Raw genomic sequence first — 15,115 nt, 5'->3', positions numbered from 1 at the left:
TTGTTATTAGCTTATTTACTTGTATTGTTCATCTTGCATTCTTTATTAAAATCCAATTCTAAGCTTATTGAGTTATTTTGCTAAGTAACGTTTAGAATATCCTCTAACTAAACATCTTTTAAATTGAGGTGGGTATTTGTAGTGCTTCTATCTATTTTTTTAATTTAAATGAATTATTATTATTTTTAAATTATTTATAAAATTACCTGTTTTTTAAAATAGATTTAGTACTTCTTATTCTAATTACGAGACTGATAAGTCAAGTTTATTGAGTTTCAGGAAATTATTGACCTTTTCAGAATCCAGTTATGCTAAATTCAAAATGTTAAAGTTATTTTAAGGATTATCCATCTATTCCTTGGTGGTGGCAGAATCTGATTCTTTAAAAATAAAAGGTAAATTGCTAGGGATTAATTGATTTGAGGTATTTTCGTTTGATATAATTTTATTTGAGGCATCAGAATTTCTACCATCTGAAAATATAAATGCTTAATTTATGCTCTTGTCGAATGACTAAGGCTTTAATTCAGAAAATGGAGCATTATTAGTCCCTAAATTACTAAAATCTTCATCGTCAAAATCAGAGTACATTACTCCCTAATCATTTAAATTACTTACAATTACATCTGACTACAGAGCTTATTGCTCCTCTCCTTTATTAATTTAACTTGAATAAGTACTGCTTTTAATCCCTCTGCAAGTAAGTAAATTATTTTACATGGGATTTCCTAAAATATTTTCACAAAGAATGCGCTTCCATGGTTTATTTTTACGAGAATTTCTTACCTTTTCAATAACTGCAATTAACTTTTGGTTTTATTGCTCTACAAGATCTAGTTCTATTTTTTCAAGAAGTCTAACAAACCATTTCTCTAACCTATTGACTTTCCTTTTTTCTAATCCTAATACTTCCTCCTAAAAATTTTGAATCAAAGATCTTTACTCATTTAAGTCACTATTTAATTAAGCTATTTGATTCTTTAATTATTTTTTCTTTAGCTTGTGACTTGCTTTTTGTTGTCCCAGCTGAGTTCGTATCTAAACTCCTTCTTCCTTAAGCTAAAAAATAATTTCATTTTACTCTTCTACTTTTTACTTGAGAGAGTACACATCCTTATCTTTAGAAGCATCATTCATTAGGTTAGTTAATTTTGTAAACATATTTTCCATAATATCAGAAACAAGATCAATTTTACTAAGAACAAGCTCCTTTATATTTTTATATCCTGCTATGTTGGATGAGCTTTCTACTATTTTTTAAGTCTCGCCTTATGGTAATTGTTCAATAGTATCTTTAGTACTTATCTGTTTTTTTAATTCTTATAACTCTATTTAAAAATTTTCATATAGTTCATAGCAAGTTGCGCTTGGAGCAAACCTGGCAGTAGGATTTTCGCTCATGATATGATTTAAAAAGTAGAGAAAATAAAATTAATAATGTAGTCTGAGCTACGCTTTAATATTTTATCAAAAAGTGCTATTGGTAAATTTCTTTTTATTTAAGATTAAATATGGTCTATAATATCTGTTTGATATGATTTCCTATGAGTGCCTAGTCTAAAACTCTCTCTATACCACACTATTTTAAAAACTGCTTTGATTTAAATAAAGAAGTGTTCTTTTTAGAGAGAAAATAATATTATGAAATTGTTTGATTACTATAAAATAAATAAAAGTTTTGTTTGATTATTTATTGTAAAATCTAACAAATTTCAATGAAAGGTAATATTAAATTAATAAATTAGCAGTATCTTAAACTATTATCAAAACACTCCTAAATTTCAAAATATAGTTTAATAAATGCTTTAAATATCATTGATTCTTTTGTCATAATTCAAATTTGATTTTCTCTAAGTTAAATACTCTTTAATTAATTAATATATATCATTCATTCTAACATACAATTAGTCTCTCATTTTATCTCATATTTTTTAAATGAATTTATATCAATTTAAAAATAATTGATTTTTGAATGATTAAAACAACCCAATTCAATCAATCAAATTGCAACAACGGTCAAATTTTATTAAAATCAAATCAAACTGCTATAAAAAGATAAAATATAAAATATTGGTAGTGATGCCAAAGACAAAATAATCATTACTATTCTGAAAGTTATATTAATTTACCTTTATTATGAATATCTTAAAAATGATATTTTATGATCAACTTTTTTATTTATTTAATTATGAAAATTACTAAAAATAAATAAAACATTATTTACGAAAACAAAATATTTTTATTTTATTTTTTCCTAGAAAAATTAATAATTTATTTTATTCATTTTTATCAAATACCTTAATTCAATAAATTTATTTTATTAATTTAATTTAGTTTTTTAAAAAATAGCAATTTTAATATTTTCTTTGATTAAAAAATAAATTTTTAAATTAAAAAAAATTAATTTTAAATTTCAATAAACTTAATGTAAAAATATAAAAACATTATATAGCTATTATAAATAATTGATATTTTTAATGATTATTAGTCATCAAAATTTGTATTTATAATGGATGCCATTCTAAATGATGGTTTAATTCATATTAAAATTAATTTAATATTTATATTGACTAGATTGAAATCAAACATTTTTGAATGTTAAAAAAAATAATTTAATCGTTTTATAAATAAAATTCTCAATATTATAAACTGTCTTTAAATTTTTTGCTTTCAAAAAGATCCTTCATGTATTAAGGCATTTTTCTACCACTTCTTTATTAAACTTTTTGATTAAATGGTTCATTGTATTTTTTTTCTAACTTTTCCATGTTAAATCCTTAAGAATCAGTAGTTCTTGTGAATCCTAAACTTGTTTATCTTCCTCTTTCATCCATATTATTATTCTTTGGAGATGTTTAAGTAAATTAGAAGGTATTATTTAGTAATTTATCATTATTAATCTGAATATTAATAAAAGAGGTTTTATCATCTATACGCTTTTTGTAATCCTCAAAAGCATTTGTATAACTTAGATTTTAATTTCTAGTTCTTTATTCTTCTCTTGTTTAGCTGAGCTACCTTTGCTCCTCTTGATTTATTAGCTTTACCATTTATTTAGAATCCCTCTTCTAGTGTAAATATCCTTCCCCTCCATGATAACGATTTTAATTTGTGGCTACATATTTGTTATAGTGATCTTTTCTAATATATGTAGCCCCCTTTGTTTATGATAAATTAGTTTGCTCTTGGAAACCATTACTTTACTCTGTCCTTAAAGTCTGATGAAAATATTTATTTTTTTATTATGGCTACACATCGATTTGCTTTTAGTTAAGCACATCACTTTGCCATAGATTTTTATTGACTTTAATCACTCTAAATTATCCATCGTTAGTTTTAGCATTGTAACCTATTTTATCAGGTGATAAAAATTAATCAGTTTTATAGAATGAAGTTCTCATGGTATCATTAGTAATGTTTCTTTTGATATGAGATCCACATCTGTTATCTGGAGAAGTTCTACCCATTAAAATACTCCAATCTCCATTAGTTTAGTATCTGAAGGGAGACAATTTACGAGGTCTTGAGTGATGAAATCCATCAGCAGTAGATTTTCTCATCATTTGGTCCCACAGCTAATTGTATACTTTTTTTTATGATCTTTCAGTCGTAGCACAAGAGTGGCTTGTCATTGGTCTTAAATTTTTTTGAGTATCTGCCATAGTTATAACTCTATTTGTTTATTTATTTATTTATATGCTTTTTCTTAGTAACAACTAAATACTAAATTAATAATTTTACACCACACTTTTTATTACAATAAATAATTATTAAGGAGTGTTTGGCATTCCAAACTAGGATTAAAGATAAGCCATCCGATAACCAATTTTTTATTTTGAGGTGCAAATAAAAAATAAATTGTTGACAAAAATATTTGTAATATTTATAAGTAAAAACTTTATTGATATATAAATAATCCATTATTTTTAGTGTTCAAACAAATAAATTGTTTAAAATAAGTAATAACTTTTATAAATAAAATATTATTGAAAATAAAAATTATCAATATAATTCAAAAAAAATAATTAAATTAAAAACTATTCTAAAATTTATTTAAAATATTTTACACACTATATCTCTTCAATCACTCATTACTCTCATCAATTATTTATTTATTTAACAAAAAACAAAGAAAATTTTAATTATATTTTGATCCCTTGCTTGTTTTTTACCAAAAACTTGAATAATAACAGTATTTAAACTTTAATAAATTTAATAACAATTATTTAATTTAATAATTCATTTTAATAATGAAGTCTATTTATCTTTTTTTATAATTATCTATCTGATCTATAAAATTTATATTTTTTTCAAAAATATCTATAATAAAATTAATCTTTATTTATATATATTTCCCAACAAGAAATTATAATATTAAAAGAATATTCTTTGTTGCAGATTTTTTAAATTTGTTATAAAAAATCTATATGATTGATTATAAATAATTTATAAAAGTAGAAAATAATAAAAAAGTTGAATAAAAAATTTTGAAATTTAAATTCCAAATTAAGAGAAAGCAAACCATAAAAATGAAAAATTCTTATTAGCTAAAGAAAATTGCTCTAAATAGCTTTTGTAATATCGACAAATAAAGCATTTATAATATCATTTAACGATTGGGTCAATTAAAGGAAGAATATTAATATTTTGAGTATTTTGAAAACGATTTTAATTCTGTAACTTTTACTTCCTTCAACTCAAAAATTAAAGAAAATGTCATTTTGAAATTTTTTTGCTCAGAAATTAATAGCTTAAAATAATCTGAAGATTAATGTAATAATTTTGATTACACTAACATATTGTTTATTAATTAATTTTTTGTTGATTTAAGAATTAAGATTCATCAGAGAAACAAATTAAATAGAGTATTAATATTCTCAAAAGCAACTCATTGTTGATCAATTTCTTATTTATGAATTTACTTTTTTGAAATGTATTAATTAAAAAAGGATTACTTCAAAAATTATTTTTATTTTTATTTTTTTTCATAGATGCTATGTACGAAAGAATTGTTTTGCCAGAAGAGGTACACATTCATTACTTAAAATAAAAATTGATAATTATTTTGCTTATAAATTTTACTTTAATAGATAAATAACAGTAACTATAATTTTGTGAGAAATTTGCTAATAAATAAGCAGTAAATTTTATTTTAATTGAACGAAATAACTAATTTTACATTTTAGTTATTTTAACATCGAAATGCAAGGTATCAAAAAAATAGGCAATTTGTTATCTTAGTGTAGCAATTTAATCAATTTAGACCTAATTCTTTTGTATTTAAAATTTAGTCATTGATTTTCTATAATAATTTTTCAGCTGGTGTAAAATAGGAATAGAAGAAATAAAAGTTATAGCAAGAAGTTTATCAAATTGTGTTAAACTAAATTGCCTAAACATAGACTTGCAGTATAATATTCAAATTTAATTATTTAAAAATATCATTTTTTTAGATAAAAAATATTACTTTAAAATTTAGTATTTTATTTTGTTTAGAGTTTAAATAAATATTTATAAAAATAAAAAATGTATTTTGGTTTATAAATAAGAGCTAATCATTTAGGTTCAGAAGGGATTTCTTAACTTGGAAAGAATTTGTCGGAATGTTAAAATTTATAGGTTTTAAATTTACTTTTATGGTATCTATAATATAAAATATTTAGTTAAAAATAAAGTTTTTTTAAAAATAGTTAAAATTAAATAACTTCTCAGGGAATAAGATCTTTTATTTACTAAATATCTAAATGCAATAAATTGAAATCTCTGGGGATTAATCTTTAGTAAAATAATTAGAATTAGAAATATTAAATTTTAAAAAAATATATAATGCTAGAAATAATTCAATTGGGTAATAAGGGGCAGAAGAATTAGGTAAAGGAATACAAAAACTTGAAAATTTAATTACTTTAAGTCTTAATCTTTCGTAAATTTACAATAAATATTTCATTTTTAAAATTTATTAAATTAATTAAAAGAAAATGTTTTATAAATGATATTGGAATATCAATATTAGCCCAAAATCTCTCAAGGTGCTCAAACTTAAAAATGATTTAGTTAGATTTTTCGTAAATACTAATTATTAACAGATTTGTAAAGTTATGTTTTAAATATAATTAGGTTTAATAACATAACATAAAGTGGATTTGGATTATTAATGAACGAGATAAGAAATTGCCAAAAATTAATAAAACTAGAATTCAATTTAGAGTATTTTAAGATTAATTCAGATAATTTTTTTAATTAATTCCTGAATTTAATAAAAATAGAAATAACTAAATCGGTTAAAATGGGACAGTTTATCTAATAAAATCTTTTATAAATTTCAGAAACTTAGAATATATACATATGAATTTAGAGTAAAGTTAATTGATTAATAACATTATTTTCTATTTATAATTGATATTTTATTATAAATAAGGAATAATTTCCTTTCAAATAGCTAAAAATTTTACATTAAATCCAAGTAACTAAAAGGTCTGCGCATAGTTATAGCTAAATTTCTTGTTTGATTAAGAAATTTAAATGATAATAAAAGTATATTTTTATATATTTTAAAGCCAACTTATTAAGGATTTTATATAATAATAAATTATGTTTATTGGCTAGTTTTATTTATTAACTATTTCTAATATAAAATCATTATAAGTTAATTTAATATTTCATTTTTGCTATTTATTAATTATTTATATTTTTGTGATACAAGTTAGTTATTATTTTATTTTAAGATTTATTTTATCAGCTTTTTCAAATAACTAACTCATTTACCTTCTTCATCCTAGTTTTTTTCTTTAGAGATGTCACTATTTTTGTTTTTTTATTCTATGTTATTATTTAAAGTTCTCAATAATTCACCTCATTCTTTTTCTATCTACTCATATCACTTAACAATTTCTTCTTCATATTTATTTTAAATTCTCCAATTTCAAGATTATTCCCCTAAAACCACTAATAATTTTTTTTATTGTTAATATACTTATTATAATTGATAACAAATATATTTATAAAATAAAAAATATATTAAAGTAATTTAAAAATAAATTTATGGCTCTAAAAATTAAAATAAATAAACAAATTAGTTAAATTGATAAAATAATTTAATGTTAATCTTAAAATTTTAATTAAGTATTATTTTGAAAGTGTTTTTTCTTGTTAGCTGATAATAAAATTAATTGAGTATACAAAATACAATTATATTGATATAAAGGTTAATGTAAATAAAATTAAACATTTAAATGAAAGGAAAATATTTTAAATAAATAATAAATAAACTGTGGTTTCCCAATAATTAAGACCAGCCCCAGCTCAATTTTGAATTATAAAATTTAGTATTAATAGCTTATTTTTATATTTAATGTATATATATTGAATCTTAATTATTGAGGGACACTAATAAATAGTTTTAAAACTTTTTTGAGAGCATAATAAATCACTTTTTAACTATTTTATCAATTTTACTAAAATAATTTTCTAATTTATTTTCATTTTGATTATCTTATAATATTTTTTATTTTTATTAGTTTTCTTGGTCTTTTTGATTTACATTTTGTTTTTCCACAGCATTTTTTTTGTTTTTATTTTTGTTTTCTTTTTTTATTACATTTTTTTCTATGTTTTCTATATCATCTTCAATAATTTGTTGAGGTTTCTCGCTAACTAATTTTTGACGTTTCTAATCTTTTTTAGCTTCTTTATTGGTTGGTTTTACTTTGTTAAAGCCATCTTTATCTGCACTATTTCTACTTAATATTGAATTGTTACTTGATTCACTATCTTACTTTTATGCTTTTTTTCCTCCTTTTTTATTCTATTTATTTTCTTCTTACATCTTTTTGAGTTATATTTATCTTTAACGCACTCCTAGCAATTAGTTATCATTTTCTGCTTTCAAAATGTTGAATAGTGATCTTGCTCTTGCCTTAATATCACTTTCTCTCATCATTCTGTTCAGTTTAATTTAAATAAATTAATTTTAATGATTCCATTGAAGCAATTGGTTAATAATTATTTAAATAAATTGAATATTCCTTACCTAAAGTTTTCATCGAGACTAAAGTAAACGTTATTTTATATATCATATAAAATCTTCTCCCATTCACCATATCCATATTTATAAAATGAATATATTATTAATTAATCTTTATCTAAGGAGTGTTTTTAGCTTGAATATTTTTTGTATATTTTACTATCGAAAGTAATATTTTCTTAAATATACTCACTGTCATCTATCTTCATTTTAACCTTTATTTTAAAAATAAGAATTTAATTTTCATTCACAATAATTTTTAATTTACAAAATCTGTAAACTCCTTAGCCATTTAAATATTTTTGTCAGTAGTTTCAACTTTTTTTTAAATATAATTAAAGTTACTGATACATTTTTCTCCTCTTTACCAGAAAGCTCTGTGATAATCTCTGACTTCATCTAAAGGTTTATTCATAAATGCAGCAATTTTTTCGAAATCACCTCTTCCGTACAAGTAAGAAGCTTTCAAAAATTCTTTGTAATCATTAGCATCCCAATAAGGAAATCCTTATTACATTAATTACTCTTTTTCTTTCAATTCATCATCAGTAAGACCATTATTTTTTGCCATATTTTATATAAATTCTTCACTGTACAAACCGACTTTGTACATTATTCCTCCTCTAGCTAAGTACTCTTCCTCCTAAATTTGTTAACAAATTAATTTACTAACAAACTAAAATAATATAAAATTTACTTTTTATAATAGTTGCTCTAACCTTGATTTACTCTCAAAAAGCTGGTATTCAGGTAATTAAATAATCTTAACTTTAATTAATTTATTTTTTTTAATTTAATCTTCGTAAATTTTTTTCTTTTCTTCAAGCTCTGATTAAAGAGCAGCTTGCTTAATAGCTATTTCGTCCTATAAACGAGGATCTTCACCAAATAGCTCTTTGCATTTGATACTTTTAACTTCTAAATCAAACAGTCCTTTCATTTTTTCTTCAACTAATTTTTATATTTCTTTATTTTACTCATCAGTCTTTTTTTCACCTTTTGCCAGAATCATATCAATATCTAAAATATTATTATTAATATTTATTATTTAAAATAAGTTCATGAAATAAATTAAAAATAGTTACCATCATCTGAGATGGTTGATCCTTTTGCTTTGAATATTTCATCTGCACCAAATTAGGTTATATTCTTTATGTTATGCTAGTCTAAGTTGAAATTTGTAGAATAAGATCTTCCACTTTGTATGATAAGTTAATCCAACTTCAATTTAATACCTTACCTCTCTATTATTTTTTCTTCTACAGTAAATTAAGTAATTAGTCTGATCACCTTCACTTCCCTCGTTTAACCAATTCTATATGCTCTGTCCATTGCTTACAAATCTATCTATGGGTTAAAATCGCTATCAAATATTACAACAAAGTTAGCTTTTGTCAAATTAATTCCTAATCCACCTGCTCTAGTTGAAAGAAGGAAAACAAATTTATCGGAGTCATCTCTTTGAAACTCATTCATCATTTATTCTCTTTCATTAACTTCTGTACTACCATCTATACGACAATAATTCCAAGCTTTTCCTATCAAATAATCTTCTAAAATATCTTTTTCATTATTATAAACATAAGTCATTTATCATTTTAACTAAAATTTTACCTAAACAAGTTGTGAATTAAGTAAAAATCAAAACTTGATGAGCTTTTTCTTTCTCTTGGTACAATTTTTTAAGCAATTTGTCTAAGACCACCATTTTACCACTATTGTAAACAAGGTGATCTCCATATTCTGGGAGAGATCTGTCTTCAACACCATCAAAAAGATAAGGATGTATACATACTTTTCTGAGCTACATTAGTGTATTATTATAATTCCTTTTTTAATCTCCTATGTATACACTGTCTATTGTTCTAAATTTATTAATAAAATATTTTTTTTAATTTAAATTAAAAAAAAATTATCTGAATTTTAAAAAAAATATTTTTTCTGTTATGTTTGTTATGTTTGATTTTTTAAGAATGAATTATTTACTTGTTTAGAAGAATGTTTCTATACATTTTTAATTGTAAATCACTTAAACCAACATACAAATGTATTTCTTTTTTGGGAGGTAAATCTTTAAGTGAATCCTCTTTGGTTCTTCTAAGCATGAAAGGTGTAATAATTTGATGAAGCTATTTAACTAATTCCATTTTTTATTTATCTATCTCACTAAGATTGTCTTCTTAATTATATTCTTCGTTAGGTTCCTCATTATTTTCTTGCTATCTGTCAGACTCAGACTCTGATTGCTTCTTTTTCTTAGAGGTTAAACTTGATAAAAATTTTTAAATTGTGTTTTACTGAACAAAATATTTTACAATTCATCAAATGTATCACAGTCAGTAAAAATTTATGGCATGACAAAATTAAGCAAACTAATTAATTCATGAATGTCGTTTTGGAGAGGTGTACCAGTGAGCAGCAATCTATTTTTTGTTTTAAATTTACGTAAAAGTAAACTGAGCTGACTCTAGTCATTTTTTAATTTATGTGCTTCATCCACAATCATATATTCCCATTAAATTCTGTTTTAAAATTGAACGAATAAAATTATATTTATCAAGTTATTTTCTAAAAAATGCTTACTTCTAAAGGTCAGATGCAGATTTTTTGATGCCTTCATAAGAAGTAATAATAACTTCAAATTTATCAGATTTCACATATTCCTAAAGAGTTTTATTTCTTTCTTCCTTATTTTGATAGGTATTAAAATATCAATTATTAAAAAAAAGTAGAATTCAGTAGATATTTTACTTCTCTAGCATATAAAATAGTTGCTTTACAGCAAGGAAGCCATTTAGTAAATTCATTTAACCAATTATTTAATGTTGCAAGAGGTCCAATAATCAAATGCTTACCATTAATATGCTTAAATTGCTTTAAAAAGGCTATCATAGAGATTGTTTAAATGGTCTTTCCTAAACCCATATCATCAGCTAAAATTCCATTCATTTTCAATTCATATAACTATATTAGCCAGTTCAAACCATTCATTTAATAATTCTTTAATACACCAAATTAAATATTACTAGGCTAAACTGTCAAGTAAGTATAATCATTTTCGCTACCAGTTGATTTTCTTTACATAATTCTTTCTTCTTTGTTAATTTATTGTTGCTATTCTCTGTCATGCTTTCTTTTTGATTCTTTCTTTTTTGACTTAAAATCATCTGTCTACTATATTGCCTATTTACTAATATCCAAAAAAGTATTTTAAAAATTATACTAAATAATATTTTAAAAGTAAAGATAGAAACACAAAACATAATAATTACCTAGCTTCTTTTCTATGTAGAATAAGTTTTTAAGTATAATCTAAAGCTTTCTGCAGGATTTCTTCTATTTTTTTCTTCTTTTATTCAAACTCATCTTAATCTGGAGTATTCTTTTAATTAATTTCCTATATAAAATGATAAAAAATAATTATGTTACCATTTCCTCCATTTCAGTCTTTGATTTTCTACTCTTTGTAGTCATTTTTAGATTAATTCTTTTGCTATTATTAGTATTTTTTTTAATTCACTAAGCTAATTTTTTTATTTTGGAAAGATTTTAAAATTTACTAATTTCAAATTTAATAAATAAATTGCGGGAATATTAATTAATATTATATGTAAAATCGATTTTCTATAGAAACAATATTTGTTTTCAAATAATTCGAATATCATATCTTTTAATTTAATTAGTAGTTAAGCAAGCTAAACCTCCATATTCAAGCTATACTTTCTAGAATTATTCTAAAATGATATTTTTTAGTTTGGAATAATATATTGATTTTTTAATTATATTTAAATTAAAAATGGTTTTTTAAATATTTATTAATTTTGAAATTTTAAATTTTAATTATAAAATGAATATTTTTAAATATTTAATTTGTTTTTTTAATTAATAGTGGGTATAATTAATATGTTTTAGTTTAAGCATTTTAGCAAAATAGATTGAAAATTAAAACTTAAAAAAAATATAAATTCTGAGTCAAATTTAAATAATTCTAAATAATGAAACATTCGAAAAATAAAAAATGTTTAATGATAGATTATTGCAAAATATTTTGATATTTTAATCTTGCTTACAATTTTTTAAATAAATTAAACACTTTTAAAAGTAAATTTATTATATTTTTATGAAAAAAAATCAGCTTTAAAACAATTTAATTATCACCACATCTTTTATTATAAATTTAATTTAATTTACCCAAATAAACGAAGATTCACTAACTTAATTGAATTTTGAAGCAAGAAAAAATAAGGTTGACTGTGTAGTAAAAATGGGATGCGGAAAATCTGCAAATAAAGCTGATATTAAAAATAATTAGGTTTATTAACCATAGGAAGTTGATCAATCAAAGCTTAAATACCAAGAAAAGCCAGCATAAAATAATGATCAAATATTTTAAGAGCAATTAATTACGCCCAAAAAGGAACATTCAATGCCTTAGATGAATCATAAAAATAATTAATAACCAACGATTAATTCAGGATACTTTCCTAACGGAAAAGTAAATCGTACATTTGGAAAGTAAGACAAGTTTTAAAATAAAATCAATAAATTCCTATACTTTTTTGGTGTCAATTAGATAAATGAGCAGCAAATATTAAAGTTTGATGTTGAAAATAAATAGTTTTATAATTTATACTAAGATTTAAGTTAAGAGCAAAAAGAAAATGTAAGTATTTATAATTACACTTTATGCTTGTAGATCGATGATGAAAATATATTTATTTGTGGAGGTATAAATTAAGAATTAACGGAAATATAAAATGAAACCTATATTTTTAACATAAAAACACTTCAATTTCAAAAATAATAAGATCTAGTCACATCTCGATATACCCATTTTGGTTTGATCCATTAAAGAAAAGTATATTGCATTGGAGGAAGAAGCTATGGAGATGATTAATAGGCTATCTTAAGATCTTGTGAAGTGTTTGATTTAGATTAAAAATCTTGGTCTTTTCATCCTCCATTAAATGTAGCACGATGCACTGGAATGGTTTTTTTGTACAACGAACATGATATGTATGTAGCAGGCGGTTATTCTGGTCCTGAATACAGAACTAAAAAGATAGAAAAGTTCAATTTATCAACTAATTAGTGGGATATTCTAGATTTTAAATTGCATAGAGGTTTAGAAGGGTCATTTTATATTGCATCAAACATATACAACGAATTATTAATTTTTGGAGGATACTGTAAAGGTGGAGCAACATCATCGATTTGTTCAATAGATATGTAAGAATGTAAGTTTTTAACGGAATTTGTTTTTAATTTTATTAATGAATGAAAAATGATAAACTTAAAATTTAATTTATTTAACTTTTAAAAAAATAAATTAAAATTATTTTGATTTATTATTAACTTAAATATTTATTTTTTATTAAAAGAATCTATCAGATTTAAAGGTAAAATGGCTAAATAAAGAGTTTTACATAAATCAGTTTAGTCTGGTGATAATTTATACATTTTTGGAGGAGACGAAGCAAATCATGTAGAAAAAATAGATTTATATACATTTAAGACATAAATAATTTCTGTAAAAAACAATTTTACTGACTTTTGTGATTAATTCGAAATTGAAAAGTATAGTGCATCATTGTAAACTCAATAAATAGATTACTTTTCAACTAATTCCAAAAAAAACCCTCAATCTTTACAAAATAATTTATATGAAGAAGAAGAAAAGAAAAAGGAACACAATTCAATCTATCACCTACTAGGTACAGAAGAGTAACCTTTTATCATTTAATTTAAGGGCACAAGTGAACAAGATATCAAAGTAAAATCAGTTCCTACAAATTTAGACCTTAGTTGCTATTAAGGTGGTTGCAGATTGAGCCAAAATGAAATATTTTTAGCAGGAGGAATATCTTCATCAATGAATCAAGTATTGCAAAAATGTTTCATCTATAATTTTGAAAAAAAAGTGAAAACAAAAATGCCACCAATGATCCATTAAAGATATGCATTTAGTTGTTTATATGTGTAAGAATAAAATGAAATATATGTGATTGGAGGTAGAAGCTACAATAGCTTTGAATAAGATGACAATCACTCTTTTGGTGATACTAGCTAAGATTAAATTCTATCTAAGCTTTAATAATATGATTCATAAATATACAATAATAATAAAGAAAGTATGTAAAATTCTCAACTCACTAATAAAAACCAATAATAAAGTACCCACATAAAGAATAGTTAAGCTATGAATAACAGAAGCAACTATACTTAAAATAAGAACTAAAGCCAGCTAAATGAAAATGTATCTCTGTTGCCATAAAATTAAGGTGATGTTTTAGCTTATTGTGAAAAATTTGACTTAAAAACAAAAAAATGGGTTTCAATTTAATAGATGAATAGGCCTAGATCTTCTGCTTGCTCTTTTATATACTTTAACAAAATTTACATTTATGGTAATAATTTATTTTTTATTAAAAAATAATCATATATAAATTTTTTTTTAAAGGTGGTTATCATGGCAGCGATATATATAAATAAATCAACATGGAAAGTTATGATAGTAAAAATAACAAATGGGAAGAACATAACATACAGCTAGATAAGCAAATTCCATCTTTAGAGGCAAGCTAAATAATTTAAGACCCTAGCAACTAGAACTCATTTTTAATTTTTGGAGGTTAAGTTGGGTCTTAACCATCAAATAGTGTGTGGGAATTTGATATTCTAAATCTTTGCTAGAAGGAAATTTCTCATATGAAATATCCAAGATATTTACATAAGATTGTAAAAATATAAGACCAATAAAGCAACTCTAAAATAGCAATTATTGGCGGGAATTAAAGTTCTATGATAGAATTTTATGAATAAAATAATTAAAACAATACAAATGATGAAGAAATAGTAAATCATATGACAAATATATTTGAAAATACAATTGGAGATAAAATAATGAAAAAATATTTACTCATTTGAAGTTTCTATTAAATAAATAATAGACATTATAATAGTTTTTGTTAAATTAATTTCTTAATTTTTTTTATTTTTACAAAAATTTAATTTATTTTAAATTTAAAGCAATTTATTTATCTTTATGTTTTTTTTAAAATAGCTTTTCAGTCTAAAATATTTGATACTTCA

At 22.5% G+C, this 15,115-nt stretch overlaps 4 protein-coding genes across 4 annotated transcripts; 2 read left to right on the top strand and 2 right to left on the bottom strand. All coding sequences in view use genetic code 6, as the record gives it.

Annotated features, from left to right (window-relative positions):
* Positions 1–2,636: 2,636 nt before the first annotated feature.
* Positions 2,637–3,722, bottom strand: TTHERM_00388270 (hypothetical protein; the record flags this gene model as incomplete). Its single annotated transcript, XM_001019331.4, has 1 exon — positions 2,637–3,722. Exon 1 carries the CDS (start codon positions 3,660–3,662, stop codon positions 2,637–2,639), a length of 1,026 nt encoding a protein of 341 aa, XP_001019331.3. The 5' UTR covers positions 3,663–3,722.
* Positions 3,723–4,427: 705 nt separating this feature from the next.
* On the top strand, positions 4,428–6,509 carry TTHERM_00388260 (kinase domain protein; the record flags this gene model as incomplete). Its single annotated transcript, XM_001019330.2, has 13 exons — positions 4,428–4,773; positions 4,832–4,933; positions 4,992–5,026; positions 5,091–5,140; positions 5,187–5,276; positions 5,320–5,409; positions 5,550–5,639; positions 5,691–5,780; positions 5,834–5,923; positions 5,976–6,065; positions 6,118–6,207; positions 6,267–6,356; positions 6,419–6,509. The coding sequence occupies 13 exons, from the start codon at positions 4,428–4,430 to the stop codon at positions 6,507–6,509; spliced, it is 1,344 nt and encodes a 447-aa protein (XP_001019330.2).
* A 917-nt stretch (positions 6,510–7,426) lies between these two features.
* On the bottom strand, positions 7,427–11,497 carry TTHERM_00388250 (SNF2 family amine-terminal protein; the record flags this gene model as incomplete). Its single annotated transcript, XM_001019329.3, has 12 exons — positions 7,427–7,940; positions 8,030–8,238; positions 8,292–8,666; positions 8,721–9,043; positions 9,109–9,585; positions 9,638–9,888; positions 10,010–10,291; positions 10,339–10,545; positions 10,607–10,710; positions 10,775–11,213; positions 11,296–11,405; positions 11,453–11,497. The coding sequence occupies 12 exons, from the start codon at positions 11,495–11,497 to the stop codon at positions 7,427–7,429; spliced, it is 3,336 nt and encodes a 1,111-aa protein (XP_001019329.3).
* A 652-nt stretch (positions 11,498–12,149) lies between these two features.
* Positions 12,150–14,950, top strand: TTHERM_00388240 (kelch motif protein; the record flags this gene model as incomplete). The annotated part of the gene is made up of 3 exons (XM_001019328.2): positions 12,150–13,260; positions 13,405–14,430; positions 14,484–14,950. The coding sequence occupies exons 1-3, from the start codon at positions 12,288–12,290 to the stop codon at positions 14,948–14,950; spliced, it is 2,466 nt and encodes an 821-aa protein (XP_001019328.1). The 5' UTR covers positions 12,150–12,287.
* Between the last annotated feature and the right edge of the window lie 165 nt (positions 14,951–15,115).

The sequence above is a fragment of the Tetrahymena thermophila genome (assembly GCF_000189635.1).
Source record: "Tetrahymena thermophila SB210 genomic scaffold scf_8254587, whole genome shotgun sequence".
NCBI lineage: Eukaryota > Ciliophora > Oligohymenophorea > Hymenostomatida > Tetrahymenidae > Tetrahymena > Tetrahymena thermophila.
The sequence above is the reverse complement of the archived record's forward strand: the minus strand, read 5'-3'. Positions and strand labels throughout refer to the sequence as shown.